The 26950-nt window shown below is 40.7% G+C and overlaps 1 protein-coding gene across 1 annotated transcript in view; it reads right to left on the bottom strand.

The window, feature by feature from the left end:
- INPP5F (inositol polyphosphate-5-phosphatase F) overlaps positions 1-15573 on the bottom strand; it is a 59749-nt gene extending 44176 nt beyond the window's left edge. The window contains exons 1-2 of the mRNA XM_007432695.4: positions 15247-15573; positions 87-167 (exon numbers count right to left, since the gene is read on the bottom strand). Of these exons, the coding sequence (XP_007432757.2) occupies positions 87-167; positions 15247-15343 (178 nt within the window). The 5' untranslated portion in view covers positions 15344-15573. The remainder of the gene's footprint in view (positions 1-86; positions 168-15246) is intronic.
- Positions 15574-26950: the final 11377 nt, after the last annotated feature.

Below are 26950 nucleotides of genomic sequence, written 5' to 3'. Positions count from 1 at the left end.
TGGAGGTTCCTATCCCAATACACATAACAAACTGAGCATTATTTTAACTATTCCATCAGGCTACACAAAGATTTTATTGTTCGTACCTGTATGAAGCTGAATTTTGCCGATAAGTCCCTCAATCAAACCCAGACAAATTGGATTCCAAGCCAAAAGAAGATCAGTAGCTGCAGAGAAAGTGGAAATGAGTTAGAAACAAAAAGATAAAATATGTCTTATCCATATAATTCAAATAAACATTTCTTATTTTATTATTTAACTGGAAAGTTGAGTTTCTATTAGCTAATGTGATTAGGTAAACATGCTAGATATACTTTGCTCCATTTAGTTGAAAACAATTTCCTTTAAGAAGAGAACATTACATATTTCTTGATCTAATACCCTGACTGAAATTAGCAATGAAATTGGATTTTTTTTCACAGCCAAGGCTTTTGGAAGACCAATTCAAAGGCTTCCTTCTCCATTTACCAACAAGATGGTGGTTCTTAATTAAAATAGGATTAACTCCTTGGGAAGTCCCATTTCATAATAGGAAAATACATTCATTCCTTCCTAATTCAGTTATGAAGAAAGTTACATACAGTGGGGCAAAAAAGTATTTAGTCAGCCACCAATTGTGCAAGTTCTCCCACTTAAAAAGATGAGAGAGGCCTGTAATTTTCATCATAGGTATACCTCAACTATGAGAGACAAAATGAGAAAAAAATCCAGAAAATCACATTGTCTGATTTTTAAAGAATTTATTTGCAAATCATGGGGAAAATAAGTATTTGGTCACCTACAAACAAGCAAGATCTCTGGCTCTCACAGACCTGTAACTACTTATTTAAGAAGCTCCTCTGCCCTCCACTTGTTACCTGTAGTAATGGCACCTGTTTGACCTTGTTATCAGTATAAAAGACACCTGTCCACAACCTCAAACAGTCACACTCCAAACTCCACTATGGCCAAGACCAAAGAGCTGGTGAAGGACACCAGAAACAAAATTGTAGACCTGCACCAGGCTGGGAAGACTGAATCTGCAATAGGCAAGCAGCTTGGTGTGAAGAAATCAACTGCAGGAGCAATAATTAGAAAATGGAAGACATACAAGACCACTGATAATCTCCCTCGATCTGGGGCTCCATGCAAGATCTCACCCCGTGGGGTCAAAATGATCACAAGAACGGTGAGCAAAAATCCCAGAACCACATGGGGGGACCTAGTGAATGACCTGCAGAGAGCTGGGACCAAAGTAACAAAGGCTACCATCAGTAACACACTACGCTGCCAGGGACTCAAATCCTGCAGTGCCAGACGTGTCCCCCTGCTTAAGCCAGTACATGTCCGGGCCCGTCTGAAGTTTGCTAGAGGGCATTTGGATGATCCAGAAGAGGATTGGGAGAATGTCATATGGTCAGATGAAACCAAAGTAGAATGTTTTGGTCTAAACTCAACTCGTCATGTTTGGACGAGAGAGGATGCTGAGTTGCATCCAAAGAACACCATACCTACTGTGAAGCATGGGGGTGGAAACATCATGCTTTGGGGCTGTTTTTCTGCAAAGGGACCAGGACGACTGATCGCGTAAAGGAAAGAATGAATGGGGCCATGTATCGTGAGATTTTGAGTGAACACCTCCTTCCATCAGCAAGGGCATTGAAGATGAAACGTGGCTGGGTCTTTCAGCACGACAATGATCCCAAACACACCGCCCAGGCAACGAAGGAGTGGCTTCGTAAGAAGCATTTCAAGGTCCTGGAGTGGCCTAGCCAGTCTCCAGATCTCAACCCCATGGAAAATCTTTGGAGGGAGTTGAAAGTCCATGTTGCCCAGTGACAGCCCCAAAACATCACTGCTCTAGAGGAGATCTGCATGGAGGAATGGGCCAAAATACCAGCAACAGTGTGTGAGAACCTTGTGAAGACTTACAGAAAACGTTTGACCTCTGTCATTGCCAACAAAGGATATATAACAAAGTATTGAGATGAACTTTTGATATTGACCAAATACTTATTTTCCACCATGATTTGCAAATAAATTCTTTAAAAATCAGACAATGTGATTTTCTGGATTTTTTCCCCCCATTTTGTCTCTCATAGTTGAGGTATACCTATGATGAAAATTACAGGCCTCTCTCATCTTAAGTGGGAGAACTTGCACAATTGGTGGCTGACTAAATACTTTTTTGCCCCACTGTAAATAATAGTAACATTTCCTAGCTGAGCAAACTTCAGAAGAAAATGGAACTCAGCCATTTCTACATAATATTGAACAAAATAGGATACCTGGAGAACCAACAAGTCTTAGCTTGTCTATAAAAGTTCTGCCAATGTTTTTATTTCCTATTCTCACCAACTAATATGTTTGGTATTGCTAGCAGAAAACATGTAATTGGGCGATTCTGAGTTTTGAATTCCTACTTCAGGTGACTCCAAGGAATTCAATACATGATGATCCAGTACTGTGTATGCAAAGCTTCCCCTAATCTTTATTTTGTCTAGCTTTAGTTAGATATTCTTTAAAACCATTGAAACCTAATCTCTAGAAATAAAAAAGCATTTTATCGGGGAAAAGGGAATACCAGGGGAAAATCAAGGAAAGCAACACTTCAAACACAGAGAATCTAAATAAAATCAAGCCTAACTGAACTAGTTATCACCTGCTTGCACAAGCAGATTTTGAGAATTACTGAATTACAGAGATGAAAAACACCATCAAATCTAACATCCTGCCCAATGCAGGAATCCAAATTACAACCACACAGACAGATAGCTATAAAACTGTCTAACCTCTGCTTCAACACATCCAGTGACAGGGAGCCCATTACCTCTCTGGGTAATTGGCTTTATTGTCAAACTCTTCTTACCTACTGCTATTAAAAAGGTTTTTCTCTAACGTTTAACTGAAATCTGCCTTCCTGTAACTTAAATCCATTATGCCATTTTATTCAGATAACTAAGAAACGCTATCATATCTCCCCTTCACTCCTCTGTCTCAATGTTAAATATTCCCAGATTCTTCCATTTCATTCCATAGGACTTAGTTTCTAGTCCTCTGACTTCCTCACTGCCTTTTTCTGAACTTGTTTCAAGTTCTCCAAATTCTTCATCCAGTATGATCCCCAGAACTGAACACAGTACTCATGATAGGGTCTGTTCAAAGTAGAATAAAATGGAAGTAGAATAAAATGCAGCTGTTATTTCCTGTGATCTGGAAACGGTGCTTCTGTTGAAAAAGCCTAAAACTGCATTTGACCTTTTTGTAGCCACATCACACTACTGATTCATATTCAGTTTGTAATCAACTACTATTCAATTTTTTCCCACAAGTACTATTAATGAACCAAGTATTCTCCAACCCTTTATCATTGTTTCCTAAGTGAAGAATTCTGCATTGCCTCTGTTAATTTTACAGGTAGTCCTAGCTTAACGATCGTTCATTTAACGATGATTTGAAGTTACGACAGCCTCGGAAAGGGCACTTTACAGCCCATAAAGCACTTCTGGCTGTTGTAAAACGCCATGCCTCCCCCCGCCCCATGGTCATATGGTCGCATTTCGGGCACTTGGCAACTGGCTCACATTTACAACCAGTTGCCAAGTGCCCCGCAATCATGTGATCACCATTTGCAATCTTCTCTGCCAGCTTCCCCAGAAAGTCAATGGGGAAGCCAGGGAAGATTGCAAGTGGAGGGGACAGAGGGGAGCTGAAATCCTTCTGCAGGATTTGAGCTCTGTTCCTCCTGCACCACAAATGATTTCCCCTCCGTGCATGGAGGGGAGGAAACCCTTTGGCAGGCTGCACATTTCCCTTCCATGCATGGAGGGTAGGGAAAATCCTTTAGCAGGCAGCTCTTTCGCTCCATCCACTTAACTCAGTAGATCACTTAACGATCACAACTGAGAGTGCCCAGATTGCATTTGTTGAGCGAAGCAGTCATTTAACCGCTTCACTCAATGATTGAGATTCCAGTCCCAATTGTGGTCATTAAGCGAGGACTACCTGTATTCTGTTGTTTAAGCCCATTTCTCTAACTTCTCAAGAATATTTTTAATTTTATTTCCGCCTTCCAAAGTATTAGCTATCACAACCAATTTTGTGTAACTTGAAAATCTGATACACATTCCCTTCCCTTCCTCTTTGTAGCTATTAATCAAAAACATTAAAGAGTGGAGGCATCAGACTAAATTCTGAGGCATCTCAATAGTTCACTCCCGTTTAAAAAACCTTTCCTTGAGCAATTTTCACCTCAGTTATATTAATTCTTATTCATTCTTAATTCTCATACCATGCAGTCCATATTTAACTAACTTGCTAACCAAAATGTCATGTGATGCATTACTAAATGCTTTCCTAAAATCAAGATCAATTACATCTATTATTCTCACAGTTGATTGAGGAAATTGCCTTATCAGAAAGTAAGAAATTTGTCAAGAATTGTTATTGACAAATCCATGCTGACTTCTAGTAATTATCAGAATGTTTTCAATCAATCACTTTCTGATCTGCTCTAGAATCTTCCCAGATAGCACTGTCAGACTGACTGGTATATAATTCTCTGGGTCTTCCTTTTCTCCATTTTAAAAAACACTGACATTTGCTCTCCTCCTGACACTCTGTAGTTTCTCAAAAATCATATGTAAGTTAGTATGTCAGTATCATGAATGTGATAAATAAGACAAGAAAAAGTTGTCTTACAATACACCCCAGCCAGAGAGATCATAGAATCCTAGAGCTGGAAAGTATCAGAGATCTTCTAGTCCAACTCCTTACTTGTTGTAGGATCTGATAAAGTCACTGCCTGGAATGGGCAGGTGGCTGGGGCCTTGGACTGTATTGATCCTATGTGGTCTCTCCCTGTGCGCCAATCCCAGAGTGCACCTTGGTTTACCAAGCAGTTCTGGGAGATGAAGTGCCAGAAGAGATCCCTGGAGCACTGCTGGAGTAAGACTCAAAGCAAGTCTGACCAGACACCAGATTACCTCATGGTGATAAAGGCAGCAAAACATCCACATTTCCCTGCTCTTATTGCATCTGAGAGCCATCCAGCAGCCCTGTTTAGGACACTCTGGGTAGGGAGGGCCCCCCAGAACATCTGGGCCATTTTTTAGATTATTCTGGATTTCCAGCAGATAAAGTCACTCAGATTCACTCTGGCTTGGACTCTGAGTAGGTAGGACAGGCTGATGTCCCTGGGGTACAGTCTGGTGGTGTGATCTGGGATGAGTTTGAGCCGGTAACGCTTGAGAAAGTGAACAGGGTTCTCTATACTGTCAGCTCAGCCACCTGTTTACTAGATCCAGGTCCTTCCTGGGTCATGAAAGCAGCCAGAGTGGTCACCTGCAGTTGAGTCCATGCTGTAGTGTTAGCCTCTCTGACAGAGGTGGGGGTGCTCCCAGCCTTGAAAGAACGGTGGTGCACCCCCTCAAGAGGCGAACGTTGGACCTAATGGTCTTCAATAATTATCAATCAGTTTCCAAGCTTCCCTTTCCGGGGAAGGTTATTAAGGTAGTTGGTTTGCAACTGAGGAGAATCTGGAGGAAACTGATTATCTACACTCATTTCAGTCAGGTTTCAGGCCAGAATTTAGTGCTGAGCGCGCTTTGGTTGTGCTTCTTTATGCCCTGTGGGAGAGCAGAGATGGTGGTAATGCATCCATCCTTGTGCTTCTTGATCTCTTGGTGGCTTTCAATTCCATCAACCACCATATCCTTCTGAGCTGGCTCTGTGGCTTGGGGATTAGAGGCACCGTATTATGGTAGTTCTCTTCCTTTCTCCAGGGCCAGTTCCAGTTGGTGTTGGTTGGTGGGGAGAGATTGTCCCCTAGGCCCCTCATTTGTGGGATCCTGCAAGGTTCTATTCTCTCTCCCCTCCTTTTCAATATTATATGAAACTACTGGGTGGGGTCATCCATCAGTTTGGGGTTCGGTATAATCAGTACACTGATGATACTCAACTATATCTTTCAACTCCAGGTTGGCAAAAAGAGGTTCTGTCCCAAAGGATGGAGGCTGTGCAGGTTTGGATGGGGATGAACCATCTCCAACTCAATCCTACCAAGACCAAGTGGCTGTGGATGTTTGGACCCCCCAGATCTGGGAATATTCTAACTTTGACCTTGGATGGGGTAACACTCCTCCATTCAGGGGTGGTACACATTTTGGGGATCTTCTTGCATTCACAGCTCCTGCTTGATGAGCAGATGGCAGCTGTGGCCAGGAAAGCCTTTGCTCAGCTTCTTCTGGTGCACCAGTTGCACTCTTTCCTAGATCAGGGGGCCCTTCAGATAGTCATTCATGCCCTGGTCACCTCATGGCTTGAGTACTGCAATGCACCTATATGAGGATGCCCTTAAAGACCACCCAAAAGCTGCAGTTGGTCCAGAATGTGACAGTGCAGGCAGTAAAGGACATACCTTGGTATACCCATGTGACACCTTTGCTTTACATGCTGCACTGGCTGCCTGTTTGCTTCCAGATACAATTCAAGGTGCTGGACACTATCTATAAAGCCCTATATGGCATAGGGCCTGGTTACTTGAGGGACCACCTGTCTCCCATAGTATCTGCCTGGCCAGTTCAATCTGGCAGGGTTGGCACACTCTGGGTTCCAATGATTAAACAATATCATCTTTCAGGACCTCAAAAGCACGCCTTCTCTGTAACAGCACCTGGCTTCTGGAAAGAGGTTCCCCCCAAGATTCAAACAGCCACCATCCTACCAGTATTTCAAAGGGCCCTGAAGATGTGGCTCTTCACCCAACCATTTGGCAAGGACAATTGACTCTCCCTTTCTTCTTTTCCCTTGTTGCCATCTGGGTTTGTTTTCCTTGCCATCTTGTTTCTTTGTCTTATATTTTTGTACTGTTACTTGTTTTTAAACATTTTAAACTATTTTTAAACTACCTAGAGTCACCGGGAGTCAGACAGCATATAAATTTAATATATTAGAATTATTATAAAACATTTCAAACCAATGGCTACCCATTCTCTCTCTGAAGATCTTCAGTGAAAGGCAACATACCATCTTATGAGGCAACCTATTCTGCTTATGGTCAGGAAATTCCTCATAATATTTAACCAGAATCAACTCCCTGTAGTTTCAACCAATTAATGCTGGTCTGCCCTCTAGGGCAACAGAGAATAAGTTTCCTGTATGTGACAACATTTTAGATATCTGAGGACTGCTATCCTATCTCGCCTAGTTTCTATTCAGTAAACTAAATATTCCCAATTCTTTTAGCCATTCTTCATAGGACTTGATTTCTAGTTCCCTTATCATCTTGATAGTCCTTATTTGATTTCGCTCCAATTCGTCAGTGTCTTTTTAGACTGCAGTGCCCAGAACTGAATACAATTTTCTAACTGTGGCCTGAACAAAGCAGAGTGAGACAATTACTTCTTGTGATTTGGATTTTATGTATCTGTTAATATATCCCAAAGCAGCATCTTTTTTTTTTTTTTTAGCAGGTGCATCACACCATTTGCTCCTGTTCATCTTACAATTGTCCAAAACATCCAGATATTCATTTACATGTATTGTACTACTGTCGAGCCACATCACCCCGTGCTAGTGTCTTTCATTTTTCCCCCGCAGACGTAGAGCTTTACATTTTCACTGTTAAACTATATTCCGTTCATGTCAGCCCACGGTTCAAGCTACTCTAGATTTTTTAAAATCTCTTCTTTCTCTTCTAAAGTGTTAGCTACTTTTTGAAGTTTTGGGTCATCTGCAGATCTGATAATCATTCCCTCAATTCTTCATTAATTTGTCATTGATATGAATGTTGAACAACAGAGAACCAAGAAGGAACCCAATAGCACTCTGCTCAGTGTCAAAGCTAATGCAGAACCCTTTATGAGAACTCTAACTCATTCAGTCATTTATGAATTCATGTAACAGCTGTATCACCAAACCCATATTTTACCATTATACTAATGAGGACAGGATGAAAGATTTTGTTGAGTCCTTTGCTAATAGAGGCAGGTCCACAGAAACCCATGGGGAGGTACAACAGGGCCAAGACTCTTTTAGGAAGAGGAAAACTGGCTACCTAATAATATTCACTACTTTGAAATGCAGATCATAAAAATGGATTAACCTTTAAGTTCAGAATTCTATTTTAGGATTCCTTATTAGCTATTTCTACAAGTTGCTCTTCTGACATATATGTTTAAAGTTGACTAAGACTAACAAAGATATTTGTACTTGACTCAAAGCACAGGAGTAAGTTCCCTTACAAAAGATGTACTTGTCCAACTACTAGAAAAAAAACTCCAACTAAATGCACAAAAATAGATTTGAAAACACACTTAAGCAATACACTTAAGTTTTTTTAAATTTAATTACAGTGGTAGCCTTGTACACATCACAGTTACAGTGTATCTTCTTTCTTTACGGCTTTTACCATGTACAGTTGAAACAAACTATAGCTTATTTTAAGCTAAAATCAAAAAGGGAATATCATGTTTCATAATTCAGTTATACAGAAACATTCAGAAACTGGTGCCAGTCTCTTTGTCCACTTCACTATCTGAAATTATAGTAATCCAACTCTATATTTTTAAATCAAACTCTTATACAATATTATACGGTTAAACTTGAAAATATGAGTACAGTGGTACCTCGGGATACGAACTTAATCCGTTCCGTGACTCTGGGCGTATCCCGAGTTGGTCGTAACCCGAAGGAAATTTCCCCATAAGGTTCAATGTAAATCCGGTTAATCCGTTCCGCCCTCTGAATTTGGTCGCACCCGAGACAAATTTCCCCATAGGGTTCAATGTAAATCCGGTTAATCCGTTCCGCCCTCCGCCCGAATTTGGTCGCAACCCGAGGCAATTTCCCATAAGGTTCAATGTAATTACCGTTAATCCGTTCTGGCGTCCACGGACCACACGGAAAGCGGCCGGGCGCGGCGTGGTGCGGCGCGAAAATGGCCGGGTGCAGCGCGGCGCGGCATGAAAACGGCCCGGCGCGGCGCGAAAACGGCCCGGCGCAGCGCAGCGCAGCGCGAAAACAGCCCGGCGCAGCGCGGAAACGGCCGCGGACCACGCGGCAGGGCCAGAAAAACAGCCACGGACCACATGGCACGGGCGGAAAAATGGCCGCGGACCACGTGGCACGGGCAGAAAATGGCCGCGGACCACGTGGCACGGGCAGAAAATGGCCGCGGACCACGTGGCACGGGCGGAAAATGGCTCGTACCCCGAGGCGGAGTTCGCAAACCAAGGTAAAATTTTGGGGCCAGAGCTGGTCGTAACCCGAAAAATTCGCAAGCAGAGGCGTTCGTATCCCGAGGTATCACTGTATTGGGGAAGGAGAAGCAGGAAAACCTTCTCACCACAAAAAAATAACAACCTAAAACACCACCAGGAAGTTCATCTTATTCAAAGAAGCATTTGTTTTACAGCACATATAACATTTTACCTAACGCTATTTTAGCTGTTATAGCAGCAGTTTTTACTGTATTTTATTTTTCCATTTTTTTCTATTTCTGAATTTTATTTCTTTAAACTTTTAAGCACCCAAGTAAAGAATAGGCATTGGAAGGACAAGATACAAATTTCAATATAAATAAAATATTTCAGACCAAACTATGTGTAACATTAGAACTAATAATTATTGATTGGATATAGTGTTGTATACTTAGCACAGGAGTGATTGATAGAGAACCAAGTAATTACAGTTGTATATGATAAATGGGAATGATAGCAATAGGATTTGTAACCATGTAATTTTAAGTGTTTCACTTCGTTAATGTAAGACAAACTGGCCAGCGTGATACCCTACAGGGGAAGTATGCAATCTTTTTCAAATTAAGGGTCACATTTGATCTTTAAATAGTCAGGGAGACCCTCCAAAAGTAGGAAGAAGTAGAAGAAAAAATGGAATCTAATTTCTACTGCTACTAAATTGAAAGCCAGTTTGGTGTTGTGGTTAAAGATACAGGGCTAGAAAGACTGAGAGTTCTAGTGTTGCTTAGGCACGAACCCAGCTGGATGACTTCGGGCCAGTCACCACTTCTGAAAAAAGTTGCTACAAAAACTGTATGGATTTGTCAATGTAGTTGTCAGGAGACAAGGCTGGACTTGACTGCACAAAGGAAAAAAGACAAATTATTATATTTATAGGTACAACTTCAGAAGACCCTGAGAGGCACACATTATAATCTGGAAAAGTAGCTTCCTTGCTAATTTAAAAATTTATCATATAGAAAACAGAAATGACAGGACTACCTGGGATGGGACACTGCTCTTTGATGGCTACACCAAGGCTTGAGTGTTATGATCCATATATTATCCCTTTCTGGATTCCATTTTCATTAGCATAGAGTAATGTAAAACCATAGCAAAAGTGTTGATACTTAATTCTCATTCAGGGGCCTCTAATATTTTACCTAGCATGAGCAACCAATAGGGTTTATCAGCAGGACCATGCTATGGGCCACAAGGAGGACAGCTTTCTAATAACTTACTCCCAGCTACATGGAAAAAGAAGTGATATCATAAAAGTCCAAGACTCATTGTGGAGCATGCATATTGTATTAATCAATAATCTAGGATGACATACTAACAGGACCAGTATGAACTTGTACAGACCAATTATCTGTTTCAGTGTAACACAACTTTGTTTCAGTGTAACACAACTTTCTACATTTTCAAACACCTCTTAAAAATGACAGTCTCAATGCCTTCCAAGTGATTCCAAAATGAAACCAAAGGGAAAAAGGATCTCCTATGCAATTTGAAATTCAAGAGAAAACTTAGATATGCTGAATGTAAATACCCAAAAAAGCATCAGAAGGTTCTGCTGCTTTTCAAGTATCTCCAAAATCAGTGCAGTATCAAGAAAAATCACTCTAGGCTCCAGAGAAGGCCAGACAAACTCCTAATGCTGTATTCTCTTCAAGGACAATTGTGCAACCTAGTTCTTATTATAGAATTCAATCTCAAAATTAAGCCTTCAAGGTACCTTCAGAATCATAGCAAAATACATCAACTACACAGTGATTTTCCAATTTTTACCTTCAAGAAATACTTTTTGCAATAATATATTGCCAAGGAATCTTTGAGTATCTACAGTACTAGGAATTCTCACTTTATTCACAAATATAATTAGACAAATCTGTTGTCCCATTCTAGAAAAAAGAACTACACACCCCAAATACGTCATCTTAACATTACTGGAGATAATGATAGGAGTGGCAAACGTGGCCATCATTGTTAGAATGCTTACAAACAGTTTGAAAATCCATGAACTATGCTAATACAGCAAACTTTGCTTTGTTATATAATGCCACAAATAAACAAAACCAACCATTTTAGCTTTCACTCTGATTACTTCATTAGCACAAACTCTAAACCCAAAAATAAACAGAAAATGTGAATAGATTGTCATTGAAGCAAAAAAAATCTTCAGACAATGACAATAAAAGAAGCATATTGTCATTTCAATATGTGTTTCACTCTTACTCATGACTCTGCCCAATTAGCAGGAATTCAATGCTTAGTCTCCTGTTACAGACAGTATAGCTATGATTCTTCCTAAAGTGTCCAGAAACCAACTCGGAACAATGTTTGAAAAAAGAACGGCAGCAACAAAGCAGCCATCAAGAGCTCTTTGTAGGTCATATCAGCAATCCATTATTGACACTTCTTCAAATCATGAGACTGCACAGGTCTCTCCTATCTGAACTATAACAGAGATGAAAAAAAACAAAACCCACAATGAACTGCATGCCTGTATGAAAACAAGAACCTTGCCATTTGTCTACTAAAATCACCATAAAGTTCCTAAATGAACATATTTTTACAAACCTCATACTCTCCATCAACACCCTTAATACGTTTTACCCTCACCCTGTGATTGGAAAGAGGATAACTGACTATTCTGTTGGTGGCTCTGTCAGCTTATCAATGGAAGAGCACCAAACCTGTTGTGTAAAGAAGCATGCGGAACAGCTGATCAAACCCCTGGGGGAGGTGCACAGTAAAGTGGGGCATCCTCTCCCATTTTACAGGGCAAGTCCCCCAGCCTGACCAGCTGTTTGGCAGGTTTGTTATGAGTGTGAATTTAGTGTCATCTTAAAAGAACAGCAGGGGGAAACAACAGCTAATCATCAGGCTGGAGGAGCTGTGTGGTAAAGTTGGGAGAGACAACTGTTGAAAAACCCAGCAGGCCTCCCCCACAGCTGAAAACAGCTGATCAGCAACTGGCATAGTTGGGAAGCAAATGAGGAGAGCTGTCTCTTTCAAAACCCCCAGCCCTGCAAAAAGCCAGATAGTTCCACTGTAAAGCAGGAGAGCTGGTCATCACAGAAAACAGCTGCTGAGTTTTGAGAGAACTGGCTCTTCTACTTTACTGTGTATCTCCCCCAGGTTTCTCTCCTGCTTTGACGCACATAAGAAGACAGAAGAGGTGGATCAGCCATCTTTCAAAACCCACTCCCAAGCCCCATCCCATTTCCACATCACTGTTTTGATTGACAGATGGATTCCCATCAGCTGATGACATCCAGAAAGCAGCCAGCAAAGCCTGAGGATTTCACTTATCGTATTGCTTAACGCACTCTATGGTTGCAAAAGCAGGACACTACCATATGGCAGTAAAAAGAAGAGGGAGAGACAATAGATGCAATGGGAATTAATTCGATGCAGGTGTAGTATTCTACCAACTCAAGGACAGATGGCCCTAGATTTCTCTTCCAAATGGCATACAGAATCTCTCTTACATATACAGTCAGGTCCAGAAATATTGGGACATCGACACAATTCTAACATCTTTGGCTCTATACACCACCACAATGGATTTGGAATGAAACAAACACAATGTGCGTTAACTGCAGACTGTCAGCTTTAATTTGAGGGTATGTACATCCAACTCAGGTGAACGGTGTAGGAATTACAACAGTTTGCATATGTGCCTCCCACTTGTGAAGGGACCAAAAGTAATGGGACAGAATAATAATCATACATCAAACTTTCCCTTTTTAATACTTGGTTGCAAATCCGTTGCAGTCAATCACAGCCTGAAGCTTGGAACGCATAGACATCACCAGACGCTGGGTTTCATCCCTGGTGATGCTCTGCCAGGCCTCTGCTGCAACTGTCTTCAGGTCCTGCTTGTTCTTGGGGCATTTTCCCTTCAGTTTTGTCTTCAGCAAGTGAAATGCATGCTCAATGGGATTCAGGTCAGGTGATTGACTTGGCCATTGCATAACATTCCACTTCTGTCCCTTCAAAAACTCTTTGGTTGCTTTTGCAGTATGCTTTGGGTCACTGTCCATCTGTACTGTGAAGCGCCGTCCAATGAGTTCTGCAGCATTTGGCTGAATGTGAGCAGATAATATTGCCCGAAACACTGCAGAATTCATCCTGCTGCTTTTGTCAGCAGTCACATCATCAATAAATACAAGAGAATCAGTTCCATTGGCAGCCATACATGCCCACGCCATGACACTACCACCACCATGCTTCACTGATGAGGTGGTATGCTTAGGATCATGAGCAGTTCCTTTCCTTCTCCATACTCTTCTCTTCCCATCACTCTGGTACAAGTTGATCTTGGTCTCATCTGTCCATAGGATGTTGTTCCAGAACTGTGAAGGCTTTTTTAGATGTCATTTGGCAAACTCTAATCTGACCTTCCTGTTTTTGAGGCTCACCAATGGTTTACATCTTGTGGTGAACCCTCTGTGTTCACTCTGGTGAAGTCTTCTTTTGATTGTTGACTTTGACACACATACACCTACCTCCTGGAGAGTGTTCTTGATCTGGCCAACTGTTGTGAAGGGTGTTTTCTTCACCAGGGAATGGATTCTTCGGTCATCCACCACAGTTGTTTTCCATTGTCTCCCAGGTCTTTTGGTGTTGCTGAGCTCACCAGCGCGTTCCTTCTTTTTAAGAATGTTCCAAACAGTTGTTTTGGCCACACCTAATGTTCTTGCTATCTCTCTTATGGGTTTGTTTTGTTTCTTCAGCCTAATGATGGCTTGCTTCACTGATAGTGACAGCTCTTTGGATCTCATCTTGAGAGTTGACAGCAACAGATTCCAAATGCAAATAGCACACTTGAAATGAACTCTGGGCCTTTTATCTGCACATTGTAATTGGGGTACTGAGGGGATATCACACACCTGGCCATGGAACAGCTGAGAAGCCAATTGTCCCATTACTTTTGGTCCCTTAACAAGTGGGAGACACATATGCAAACTGTTGTACTTCCTACACCGTTCACCTGAGTTGGATGTACATACCCTCAAATTAAAGCTGACAGTCTGCAGTTAACGCACACAAAGTGTGTTTGTTTCATTCCAAATCCATTGTGGTGGTGTATAGAGCCAAAGATGTTAGAATTGTGTCGATGTCCCAATATTTCTGGACCTGACTGTATATACAACTGATTGTGCGCTCACCCAACCCAGAGTTTGGTCTAACATTACACTGGTTAAACCCTGTCTCCACAACTTTATTCCTGTTGCAGAAATAACCTGTTAGAACAGCTCAAACACTAAAAAAAAGGAAGAAAAAAATTCCATATAACAATATTTTAAACAGGCATTTGTTATCTCCGCCCATTACCCACAGAACCCCTGTATACAGACTGCATTAACCTTCTAATGGTCAAGCACAGCAAGCCCAGAGATATTGCACAGGGGACCCACAGTCCACACCAGAAAAAAGCAGGCAAGGATGGTGCAACATCACCATCCTGGGAGAAGGTATTAGGAATGATAAAATGGCACAGCATTCGGTACCATCCAGTGTATCACTAGGCCCCTTACTGGTTTACTCTGTAAAATACTTCAGGTATTTAAAGACCCCTTCAGGACAGAACATGGCCTCGTCTGAACATCCCACATGTTCTCATTTCTCCACTTCAGGGGAAGCGAAGATGACTTGCCCCCTCCTCTAAATATTTGCAGCTCAGCACTTGCCACCAGCCTCCTCCTCCCCCCCCCCCCAGACAACACAGAGCACCTCCAGGTGAGTCAACCTGCAGTCCTTCGCCCAGCGGATCTATCGCCCTCCGTCCTCGCCCGGGCGGCCCGAGAGCCACATCTCCCTTCAGTCGCCTGCAGACCCCTCAGCAGGTGCGCTTCCTCCTTCCAGCCGCCCTGCAGCCACCCCGACTCCAAACTCTCTCCCAGAGCCGGCGACTCCAGGTTTACCTCAGAAGAGTTGTGCCCCCGCTCCCCGGGGCTGCCGCTGCCGCCGCCGCCGCCCCCACCCCTTTCCAACCGCCGGCTCCGGACTAACTCACCGGGACGGAGCTGCAGGCTGCCGTCGGTGCGGCTACACCAGAGCGCCCGGTCCCCCTGCTGCAAGATGTAGTGATCCTTGGCTTGGAAAAGCTCCATGGCGGGCGAGCGAAAGGAAGGAAGGCTGCAAGCGATGGCACGGGGAGAGCACCACCGCGCCCAGCCAGCCACTGACGAAGAAGCAGCAGCCGAACCCAACCGGGCCTGCCCCTCCGCCGCCGAGACCAGACACGACCCGACCCTCTAAACCGCGGCTATTCCGGGAAGAACCGCGGAGACGCGTACAACACCCGCCGCGGTTCTTGTTGGTTCTGCTCCGGCCGGACGGGTTCCGGCGCGCGCATACCGGCGAACACGTGACCTCAGGCTTCCCTTCCCCCTCCCTTTTTTAAAGGGAAAGCGCTGCCTTATTTGCCGGACAGCCTCATGTTAACGGGGGGTGGGGGGGGGGGCGCAGACATAAAACAATATATTTACGGTTCTTGGTTGATTGGTTAGGGGCTTAGGTTAACATCCGTCTTCCTTCAAGGCAGTGTATACAGCGTTCTGTTTTTTTTCCCCAGAACAACAACCCCGTGAGGTAGGTGGGCTGAGCAAGAGGGGGTCAAAAAAGTCAAGACGGTCGCGATCGCATGGTGCTGGCCCCGTCTTGACTTTTTCGACCCTCTTTTTCGACTCCTGGCGCTGAAAGAGGCAGTGACTGGACCAGAGTCACTCAGGGAGCTTCCTGGGCCGAGCGGGGAGTAAATCTGGGTTTTTGTGGTGCCACTGACCAAACCGCTATACGCTATGATGAAGCCCGTATGTCCGAAGGAAAGCTCCTGGGATGCTCAGCCTCAGGGAGCCACGATAGCGGTGGATCCCGTTTGACGCAGTAAGGAAGGGGTCAGGCTGCAACTAGGGAGGCGCTACAGTTGCCAGTCCCTACTCAGGCGTAAGTGTCGGACCAGGGCCGGTCCCTGACCCTTACAGGGGTGTCATGAGCTGAAGGAGCGAGAAGGCAGTGGGCAGCTGCTTCTTTATTTGTTCATGGATGTGGTCTGCTAGCCTTCTGCCGGTCTGACCTTCATAGCAGCTGTTACAGTCCTTACGCGGTATGTTGTAGAGCAGGGTTCCTCAACTTTGGCAACTTTAAGACGGGTGGACTTCAACTCCCAGAATTCCCCAGCCAGCAAGGGGGGGGAGTTTATTCAGAACCAACCTACAGCTGCCTTTTCTTTTATTCTGATTTTGCTGAGTTTTAACTGGATTTAAATTTTTTATTTTTCAAAAAAATTAAAAATAATCAATGCATATTGTTTTTTGTACTCATCCAGTTGCAAGGCGATCAAAGTATGAGTTACTATTGCCAAGGTGTCATGATTGAGTTAGGGTTGCAACTGGTGCACCAGCTAGAGCAGGGCAAAATCTCCCTAGTCATGGCTTCCATTTGCAGATATATCAATAAAAAAAGGACTCCCAAGGCGGGCCAACTCCTTGCAGAGAAGCACAACTTTGTCAACAAACACTCCCAGGGTCAGTGATAACTGTGGCCCCCGATGTTTATAAACATACAGCAGCAGCATCTTGCTAGAATTAAGCCTGAGTTTGTTTCTCCCTATCTAGACTCTGACAGACTCCAGACACTAGATCAGGATGTCTGTGGTTTCTCCAACTCAGTTTAGTATAGTGATGTAGAGCTGGGTATCATCAGCATTTTGATGACCTTACCCCAAACCAACTGCTTTTGCCAATGAAAAAATTGCCAAGTGCCTTGTTTCAAATATCAACTATATAAAACACATTTTGCTATATATGAGCTAAATGGCCATGGTTAGAATTTGTACTCTTAGAGGGTCTAAAATGCAGTTCTGCCTTTCCCTGAAAACATGTTTTTCTTTTTGCCATAATCTAACACCTTCCTATAAACTTGGATTCTCCATGTTTGTATCAGTTTATGTACCTGCAGAACACATCATATCTTTTTAAGGCTGATGAACATTATGAATTTGTTGGTATGATAGATAGTGAAATGGTGCCATCTCAGCAACATGTTTACTTGTGAAAAATACATAAAAACTGAGCTTTTTCTTTATTTTTTTGGTTTTTAATCATTTAATAAGGTCTCTTTCTCTGCTCTCCCAACTCCATTTTATTTTCATTCCAAGTCATACCTTCCTTACTGGAAATAATCTCTTTAATCCATCTTTCTCCTCTCAGCAATCAAAACAGGTAAAGGACAGTTTGTTTCTTTCAGCTGGAATAGAAGAGAGATCTGAAGATTAAAATCTCTTTCTGTTGCCTGAAAAAAATGATGCTTATTCTCAGAGAACTCTTGAGTAATTGTATCCCACTGGAAACATTGTCACTAGAAACTAAAACCAAACCTTCAGCACAAATCTATGCATATTCCTGCATGTAATGTCAATTTATTCAAACACATATGTATTCCAATTGGATATTTCCTTTATATACCATCATCTTATTTCTCTGGTATTTTGCACAGTGTTGTCCTTGAATACTTGGTCCTCTCAACAACAAAACAAATGTTGCCTTCTGGCCATCATGACTCATGTGGACTGATCTAACATAACACAGCGAAATTATTTGCCATTCACTTCCTCTTCAGTCCTCAATCTTGTGTTGAATGTTGGTCCTTTATTCAGCCTTTGGTAGAATAATGAAGATTAAGTGAAAATTCATCTACTTGGATATATATTTTAGTTACTACAATGGCACTGTTAGTGTTAATACTCTTTTTCAGCAAAATATAAGTAAAAAAGACAGAATCTGCAAATGACAACACAGAAAGCATGTATAGGAAGATAACAGTAAAAAATACAAGATAATAGTAAAAAATATGTAAAAGTAGTGATGGAATGGTGATTTTTGGGACAACAGTAGTATAAACAGTTATTCAATCTCAATTGCAGTTATCAAAGGCTGGGATCAGTTCAATGTACAATAGTCTGTAAATTCAAATCCAACAGTTTCACAAACAGAGCAGGTAAAAGTAAGAACATGATTAATAAACACAGCTGGGGTTGAAGAACTGGAAGTCCAAAGATCAGGACAAACAACAATCTAAAGATAAACTTTAAGAGCATAAACACAAAAGCAGTCTGAAATTCCAAGAACTAAAGAGTAAAGGTAATACATTAAGAAGTGAACCAGGTGTACCCTATTGTTTTCCAGCTGTGAGGGCACCTTGGCCATAGATATTTATAATCAGGGCTTTCCTGGACAATCCTCCATTCCAGCTATTTCTCAAATACTTAGTTACTTCAAGAAGTTTGCTTAAACTTGGCTCCAAGGTTTTCAACATACAGCATCTCATGTTTTCAACATGCAGAGTTAGGAAATTCCACATTCTTCCATTCTTCCAAGCAGAAATGGAACCTTCTCCTTATCATTAGCAGTTCCCAACCTACAATGCTTCCTAATCCTCCTCTTAACTATAAAGTTAACTAAACCAAAATTGGTATATTTAATTGACCCAGCTTGACTTTTCAGTGTTTCCTGTTTTCACTTAAAAAGACTAAATTACCAAAGCACTTTTTCTTTCTAAGTTTTAATTCACTATAACCCCCAAATTATGTGTTCCCCGATCCTATTCCTCCATATTCAGAACTAATCCCCAATGAATCCACCTGGATTAATTTGAAGTACTGTATGTGCCCACACAACTTTCACTTTTGTGATTCCACTTTTCTATAATTCATGATAAGTATCTCTTAATGAAGTATGGCAATGTTCATGGCCTTTCCTGAAAGGTTCCATACAGAACATAACCATTATTCATTTTTTTTCTCTTTTTAGAAACTATTTATGAAGGAAATAAGCTTCTTATATAGGGAAAGTATCAGAAATTGATGGAACAAGGCCATCACATTTATAACTTCTGTTACCTGTTTAGGATATGATGAAATTGCCTAATGCAAACATGAATTTGTTTCCAGCCAAAAATAGATATGATTATGACAGCTATTGTAAGCTTTCCCACTTTTGCTAAAAATAACTTCCAGCTAATATGATTTGCAATTTCATGTAAAAAACTGTTCCATTTTGTTTATGTAGTCAGATGTAATATTTCAAGTGCTGGAAAGTAAAACCTGGACATTTAAAGAGAAGGATCTTATAATTTGGAATGCATAATAAAATTAATATTTATCATTTGATTATTTTTAAAAGGTTAATAGCTATTTACGTTCTCTAATTAATTTCTCAGTAGAAGGGTACTGTGAAAAAAAAGAATACTGCTCAAGATTCAGGAGCCGTTAATGAGTTACAGGCATTCCTAAAGGCTCAGCAAGCTTCAGGCGATGTTAGCAGTCTGTTCAATGATTATATGCAAGCCAGGCTGTCTTTGCAGGCACCTTGTACATTTTATGAATATGCTACAAAGATGCAGAGCAATCTCAGTTGGCATCCTTTTCTTTTTACAAGAAACATAAAACCACTGGTAACCTGAGAGGCTGGGTCACTTTGCCTGGCAATGCCCTTCCCCAGGAGCCTGCTATAACCTGGATCAATTACTGAAACTTGCATGATGTTGTATACGTAGGAGAGAAAGCAATAAAGAACATACTACTATACATTAATTTTTCTTTTCTTTTTTAAATTATTTTTTAACTTTTTTATTCTTAAAAAACAATCTTACCAAACATTGAACAGCGAATCAAAGTGGGTTACAAATAAAAATGTGCATAATCATGTTTTCATATTTCCAATATATCCAAGTGTATATGTATCATCAATAAAAATAAAACATCACATATTATCTAATTAAACTTCTTAACTTTTTCTATTACTCTTTTTCATATTTACTCTCTAGCCAGGCATAAAAAACCTGCCATATTTTATAGTATTCAGTATCTTCCTTATCTCTAATCTCCAGTGTCAAGCTATTCATTTCTGCACAGTCTAATATCTTCCTTATTATATCTTCATCATTCGGTATCTTTTCCCTTTTCCAATTCTGAGCAAATACAATTCTAGCTGCAGTCAAAACATGAATAATCAAATATATATCTTTTTTACTATAATTTTCTGGTATCATTCCTAATAGGAATATCTCTGGCTTCATTTCTATATATTGAAGTGTCATTCTTTCTAACCATTCACGTATTTTCATCCAGTATTTTTTAACTTCTGAGCAGGTCCACCACATATGGTAATAAGATCCTGTTTCTTGATGACACTTCCAACATTTAGTAGATTTATTCTTAAATATCTTTGCTACTATACATTAATTTTTCAATTGCTCAAACATTTACTAAAACGTTATGCCTCCAGTACACTAAAACAATAGCTCTTATCTTATCTTATCTTATCTTATCTTATCTTATCTTATCTTATCTTATCTTATCTTAACTTATCTTATCTTATACAATAGTTTATAGAAGTGGTGTGAAAGTCTCAGCAACATTGCAATAGAATAAAGCCCCCTGTTCTCTCCAGATGAGTAGTTCAAGAGTCTTTTGCCTAGAGGAGAAACAAATGCATATTTATTTAAGCATATTTCCTTAGGGTGTGCATGTTCAACGTATCAGCCAACCAACTCCATCACCCTTATTGGAAGTAGAATGATACTCTGGCGATGCAAGTCACTGCTTGAGCAGCTGAAGCTGCAGCTAAGCTATAGAACTAAATGCAGAGAGGACAACGTCCTCATCAAATCACCCAATTAAAAATAATTTGAGTGTGTGAGTAGCAACCTCAGAGAAAGCACAGCATTCCAAACAGAATGCTATTAGCAGATCATTTTAAATTAGCACATTTTCTCCCAAATCACCTAAGCAGTGAGGTTGTGAGGGTAGGGGGAAGGCATTTGGAATCCTTTTGGATTATTAGTTCTATTCAAACAAATGTACAGGTTTTTATGAAATTGGTACAAGAAGGTAATGCTGTTTCCTCTTTCTTCAAGGTATATTTGCACTTAAGCATTTAGTACTACTGATTTTGACACATTAAGCAGTAAGTCTTTGCAGGAGAGCTACAGGATCAGACACCAAGCCCTAAAATGGATGAAAAATAGGATTAAGTGCTGCAAGATCTGGCACCACAGCCTACACAAAGATGAGGAGGAGCTACTAAAAGCTGGAGCAGAACTGCCTATTCTTTAGTGGGTATGTATCCAGTCATTGATTGCTGGCAGGCAGCAAGAATGATAACCTAATGAGTGTAAAAATCTCAGTCAGAATGTTATCATTTAACTACTTTTCTCCATTCCTCTGATCTTTAACTCAGAATGTGTATGGTTTTTACTCTGTGGGAACCAGTGCCAAAATATTCTAACCTACCACCTATTCCTTTTCCTCACAAACCCCTTGGGTGACCTCCTCTATTCTTGTCATTTTAACTATGACATCATTTCTAAATTGTGATCTATCTGGAAATGTGCCAAATACTTGCATTTTTCTGCTGCCATTTTAGTTAACCTTTACTTGTATTCTGAGAAAAAAACAATGTGTAGATGTGCATGTATTTTTATATTGACTTGATCTGACCTAGGGATCAGGAAAATTAAGCTGTAAAAATGTGTACATAAATGTAAACTACCAATTCTGTGTATTGAACTAGTAGGAATTCTTAATAAACATCTATCGAATTATACCACAGACTCTGCACTAATTTTTACACCATGCAACAAAATCCTTTGTTGGTTTGTTTTACAGCATTTTTATAGCTGCCACTCGAAAGACTCTGGGAGTATCCAAAATACATTAGCAAAAAAATATTAACACCTCATCTTCCTCCCCCAGTTCCTATCAACCCAACAGTTCGAAAACTCACGTGAGTAGATAAATGGGTACTCTCACCCCGGTGGGAGGAAAAATGCTGGCGGCGCCTTGCAAAAGGAGTCAGGAGCAGTTGCCGGTAGCACGGAAACCGTGCTCGCCCGAAAAAGGCGCGAAGCAACGGAAACCCCGCCTCCTGCGCTCGCCAGCTGGGCTCTGCTCTAGGAAGGAGGCAATGGCAAATCACTTCCGAAACACCTTGTCTTGAAAACTGCAATGGACTCGACCAAAAAGCAGTCACTGCAGAGTTGGTAACGACTGAGTGCAGATTAAAAAAAAAAACAGTTTATTTGGAATGTACTTGCAGATGGGTGATGATCAAGATTAATTATGTAGCATCTACCCTAAAAATAATAATACATAATTTTGTCGTGACAATTAGGCCAAATTATAGTTTGCATATTTAAAATCCACAGTTATTCTCCTTTATGTCTGATTTAGTTCCAGTGAAGGCCAGCAGAGACAGATGTGTCATGCAGATGAAAAGTGTTTGGGGCAACACACAGGGAAGGCAGTGTGAATTATGTCTGAATGGGTAGGTCACTGTTCACATCCTAATATCTCCATTTTAGAACAAAGGTGCACAATGTAAGCCAACAGACCAAGGAAATAATTAAGCTAGGGTGATATAAGCCCAGCATAGACTACAAGTTCCACAGTTTCTAGAAAATGGGGTAAATGTCTGGGAATTGTAAGAGCCATAATCCAAGTTATTTTATTTTAATATTTGTTACTTTATCAGTATTTTAAATGTACTAATGTTGTTTTAGTTTAACATCTGTATTTTTAATATTGTAAGCCACTGATGGTCAGATATAGAAAGATGGGTTAGGGTTAGGGTTAGGGTTATACATCCAATAATAATAAATTTAGAGCGTGCCAGCTGGGAAAGATTGCCATAAGAACTGAGAACACCTTGAATGGATCGAAGATAAAAGAAAACAGATCCACCAATCTTGACTGCAACAATCTGGATGACCACTAGATAGGCAGAAAAGAGTTAATTTTCTATCCTTTTGCTGCCATCCAGTGATTGTCCAGAGTTTTGCAGCCCCAGAACTGGTGACCCTATATATTTCGGAAAGGCTATGTTCTTATTGTATTATTGAAGCTAATTATCTTTTCTAAGCCTTTTTGGGAGAGCTTGGCTCAGAAAGGGAGCATATCACTAACATGAGTGGAATGAAAGCAGTCCTCTAGGACCGAACTGCAGGGGTGTGCAATTTCCATTAGCTGGAGGGATGCAGCAGGCTTTGTGTGGCATGCTGAGGGACATAGTCCAAAACCAGGCTGGTTCAGCGCCCATTTTGGAAGAGGGATTAGGATGTTGAAGGGATGAAATAGCTGCCCTTAGCACCTGCAAGTTTAAAGGTACCCAGAATGCCCAATATTATTAGCACCATTCTTTGGGGCCACAAAAGGGATGCCTGGAGGCTTCCCTTTTTTGTACCCCACTTTAGGGACATGATATAATGAAACCAGAGGATGCCAACACTTCCATATGCTTGCTTGTTAAGTAACTCCCACCAGGTTTTCTTTTAACTAGACAATACATAAAGCAGAACTGAATCAAACAGTAGAACTTTTATGTGCTGAAGTCAAATGTGTGCACTTTAGTTTTGTTGAATTAATTCCAACGCTTTTGGAAAAACATTCCCAAGAGTGTTGGGGATGATTTACCGCTAATAGCTTCAGAAGTGCTTAAATAAATCTGGCTGACAGCTGATGCAAAAGCATAAAGTATTCCATACCACAGTGTGCATCTGTTTTGAACCATGTATCTCACATCACCCACAAAAATTTCCAGAATTATTGCTTTACAAAAACATACTTAGCTTTATGTTAGCCTTTTTTGTTTGGGAAATCCTATTCTGAAGTATTACAAGAGATCTACAAATGTAAACTTCTGAATTAAAGAGTACAATCATCTAGGTCTCTCTCCCTGGCTAGGGCATCAGACGGCTGCTTTGAGAATATTTTTGCATAATATCACTGAAAACTTTTCATTTTCAAAAGAGGGCATCAGAAAGATTAAAAGAACAGCAACTCCCTCTGAGATCATTTCATTTACTCTCCAAATTGGAATCACTGAACACTATCACATGAAAGTTAAAAATGTTTACCCTGGCCATTTCACATGCTATTATATATGGCCATCCCCATAACTTGGCAGAGGGATATACCTTTGCATTTATCAGAAAGGATTTAGCAATCAAAAAATCTGGCAGTAAGTTCCTCCTAACAGTATGACCTTGAGTGTTATTTCTGCTCTCACAGAAGTATAATAAATCTGTGTGTTCTTTTCAAAGCACCCTTGTGTTATATCCTTCCCTTCACTCATGAATTCTGAAGTAAGAATACTGACCTAGAGCCACCTCCTCCAAATTGGTGCATTTCTGTTTTATTATATCATCCACGCTGCATCATGAAGCTCAGTGATAACCAAAAGGATATATCACAAGGGTCACCCATAGTTTTGTGCAGTTAAATCAGGGAGGGAGGGTGGGGAAACCACGTACCACTGTCCTTTGCTCTTTTGGCAAAGACTGTCAGTAGAAATAATAAATGCTGAACCTGGCAAGATAAAGACAATCTGAAGTATTTTGCATTGAAGAAGGAGTTTATGAATTTGCCAGCTTCTTCTTTCCATAACCTGTTACTTAACCGTTCATTTCAAGCCTTAATAGCAATGTAAAAAATAAGAAAGGGACAGACAGACAGATTGATTGAGCTTAATGTCATCTGATGGGACCCAGAAGGCATTCCATCTTTATTCCAGCACCTGCCCTTTGGAACAGCATCTCCTGACTTCACCTGCCTTTGAGAAGATTTTGAAGACCTGTATCTTCCCCCAGGCATTGAGCCAGATTGAAATATGTGAATATATTAATGTTTTGTTCCTGATACAGTGTGTATCTTATTTTTCTATTGTTGCTTTGTAGTGTGATGTTTTTAAAATCCTATTACAGTGGTACCTCTAGTTACGAACGGCCCTCCTTACGAATTTTTCAAGATACGACCAGCTCCAGCCCCAAAAATTTACCTCTACTTGCAAACTCCACCTCTACTTATGAACCAGATCCACGGCCATTTTCCCTGCTGCCACGCGGTCGCGGCTTCCTGTGGGCAAGATCGCAGTAGCAAGGAGATGTTCGGTGAGGCTTGTGATGTGTTTTGTGGCGTTTGGAAGGTTTTTGTGGCATTTGGAAGGTTTTTGAGGTTTAAAAATAAAATGCATATGTTTCAGAACCGTTTAGCCGTATTTACATTGAACCTTATGGGGGAAATTTACCTCGGGGTGCGACCAAATTCGGAGGGCGGATTAGCCGTATTTACATTGAACCGTATGGGGAAATTTGCCTCGTGGTGCAACCAAATTCGGAGGGCAGAACGGATTAACCGTATTTACATTGAACCTTATGGGAAACTTTACCTCAACTTGAGACCAACTCGAGTTGCAACCAGAGTCACAGAACGGATTAAGTTCGTAACTAGAGGTACCACTGTAGCTGCCAGTGTGGCTCTGCAGGTAAACAATCATATGTATTGGATGGATGGGTGGACAGACAGACAGACAGACAGACGTGGCTCGCCATATGGCACAGAGCAGCAGGGAAGGGGAAATGGTGTTCAAATTGTATAAGTTAAAGGCTACTTGGGCACATTAGTGGGAAAAGTGGGTTCTACTCATTAACCTTGTATTATGGCCTTTCAGCTTGTCATATGTTCTGACAGATCACTACAAAAACACTACAAAAGTACAAAAACCCATGTTCATAACTGCACAATCACTTATAATTTTTATCCCAGTGAAACTTAATCATTTTTATAACCAGTATACACACACACACACACCACAAACATTTAAGACATACTGTTCTCTGACTTATTTCAAAATTCATAGATTCTGTATGTCCTAGCATTCTAAGCAATCAAATCAAAAGGCTTATTCAGCTTGGGATTTCTATGTGCAAAATTCACATTTTAATAATGTATTTCTTTCCATGGATAGCCCCAAAAGTAAATATTTTGGAGTGTTCTTTGGAGCTGCACTGGTCATGATTCTTTCTGATTTGTAAAGATGGATTCCATAAATCTACTCTCTGTTCACAGTTCAGATATAACTATTTGGACAACTTCAAGATCCAACTGTTTTATACTCCTGTGCCTCTCTTAGGTAACAAAGAGGAACATTCTTTCAGATCTTTACGCTAAACAGACTAAGCTGTGAAAGTTCATTGCTCTGCACCTCTGAGGTGTTAAAATAAATAATGTTTCTATTCAATTTTTTTCTGTTCAAATGCTCCTTAAACATTCTATATATGGTTTTGTTCTTCCCTCCAACATTTTATAACTAAATAGTAACTTATAATTAATATTTGCTTTCATTATTAGGTACTTCAAAATTGTTGACACCTTAAATGTGACAGTTTTTAATAGTTGCCATGTAGTGTTTAATGGTTGACAGCATTTAAAAGCAGACACGCAATTGTATTTGACAGCTCAGAAGTTAATGGTGATTTGATTATTGCAAAATTAGGAGGAGGAGAAGAAGCAGCAGCCAAGACCTTATTGTGAATCCAGTTGTTGAATCTAAGTAGTTGAACTGTGGAATATTTATTTATGAAATGTTTTGAATTTTATTTCAGCTTCACATCATTTGTTTTACTCCTGGAAAGCAGAATGGAATGGCTGACAAACCAAACTGAAAGGTTTTTTTGTTGGGGCTTGTCTGTTGATTCAATTTCTAACTCTGAACCTTGTTTCTGTTCCTTTAATCCATTTCCTATTTGTCCCATGATGATAATGATGATGCCATCATGATCATTAGGCATGAATAGAACTAACCTGTCATTCAAAGATCCAAGCCCAAATGGATTGGTTTATGTATCATGCTCACACCAAAAGTGTTTGTGGCTTAGTTGTA

The sequence above is a fragment of the Python bivittatus genome, unplaced genomic scaffold, assembly GCF_059951505.1.
Source record: "Python bivittatus isolate LINGU-HERP-01145 unplaced genomic scaffold, Pbiv_v1 ctg000980_np1212, whole genome shotgun sequence".
Lineage (NCBI taxonomy): Eukaryota > Metazoa > Chordata > Lepidosauria > Squamata > Pythonidae > Python > Python bivittatus.
Note: the sequence above shows the minus strand (reverse complement) of the source record. Positions and strands in the feature narration are given on the sequence as shown.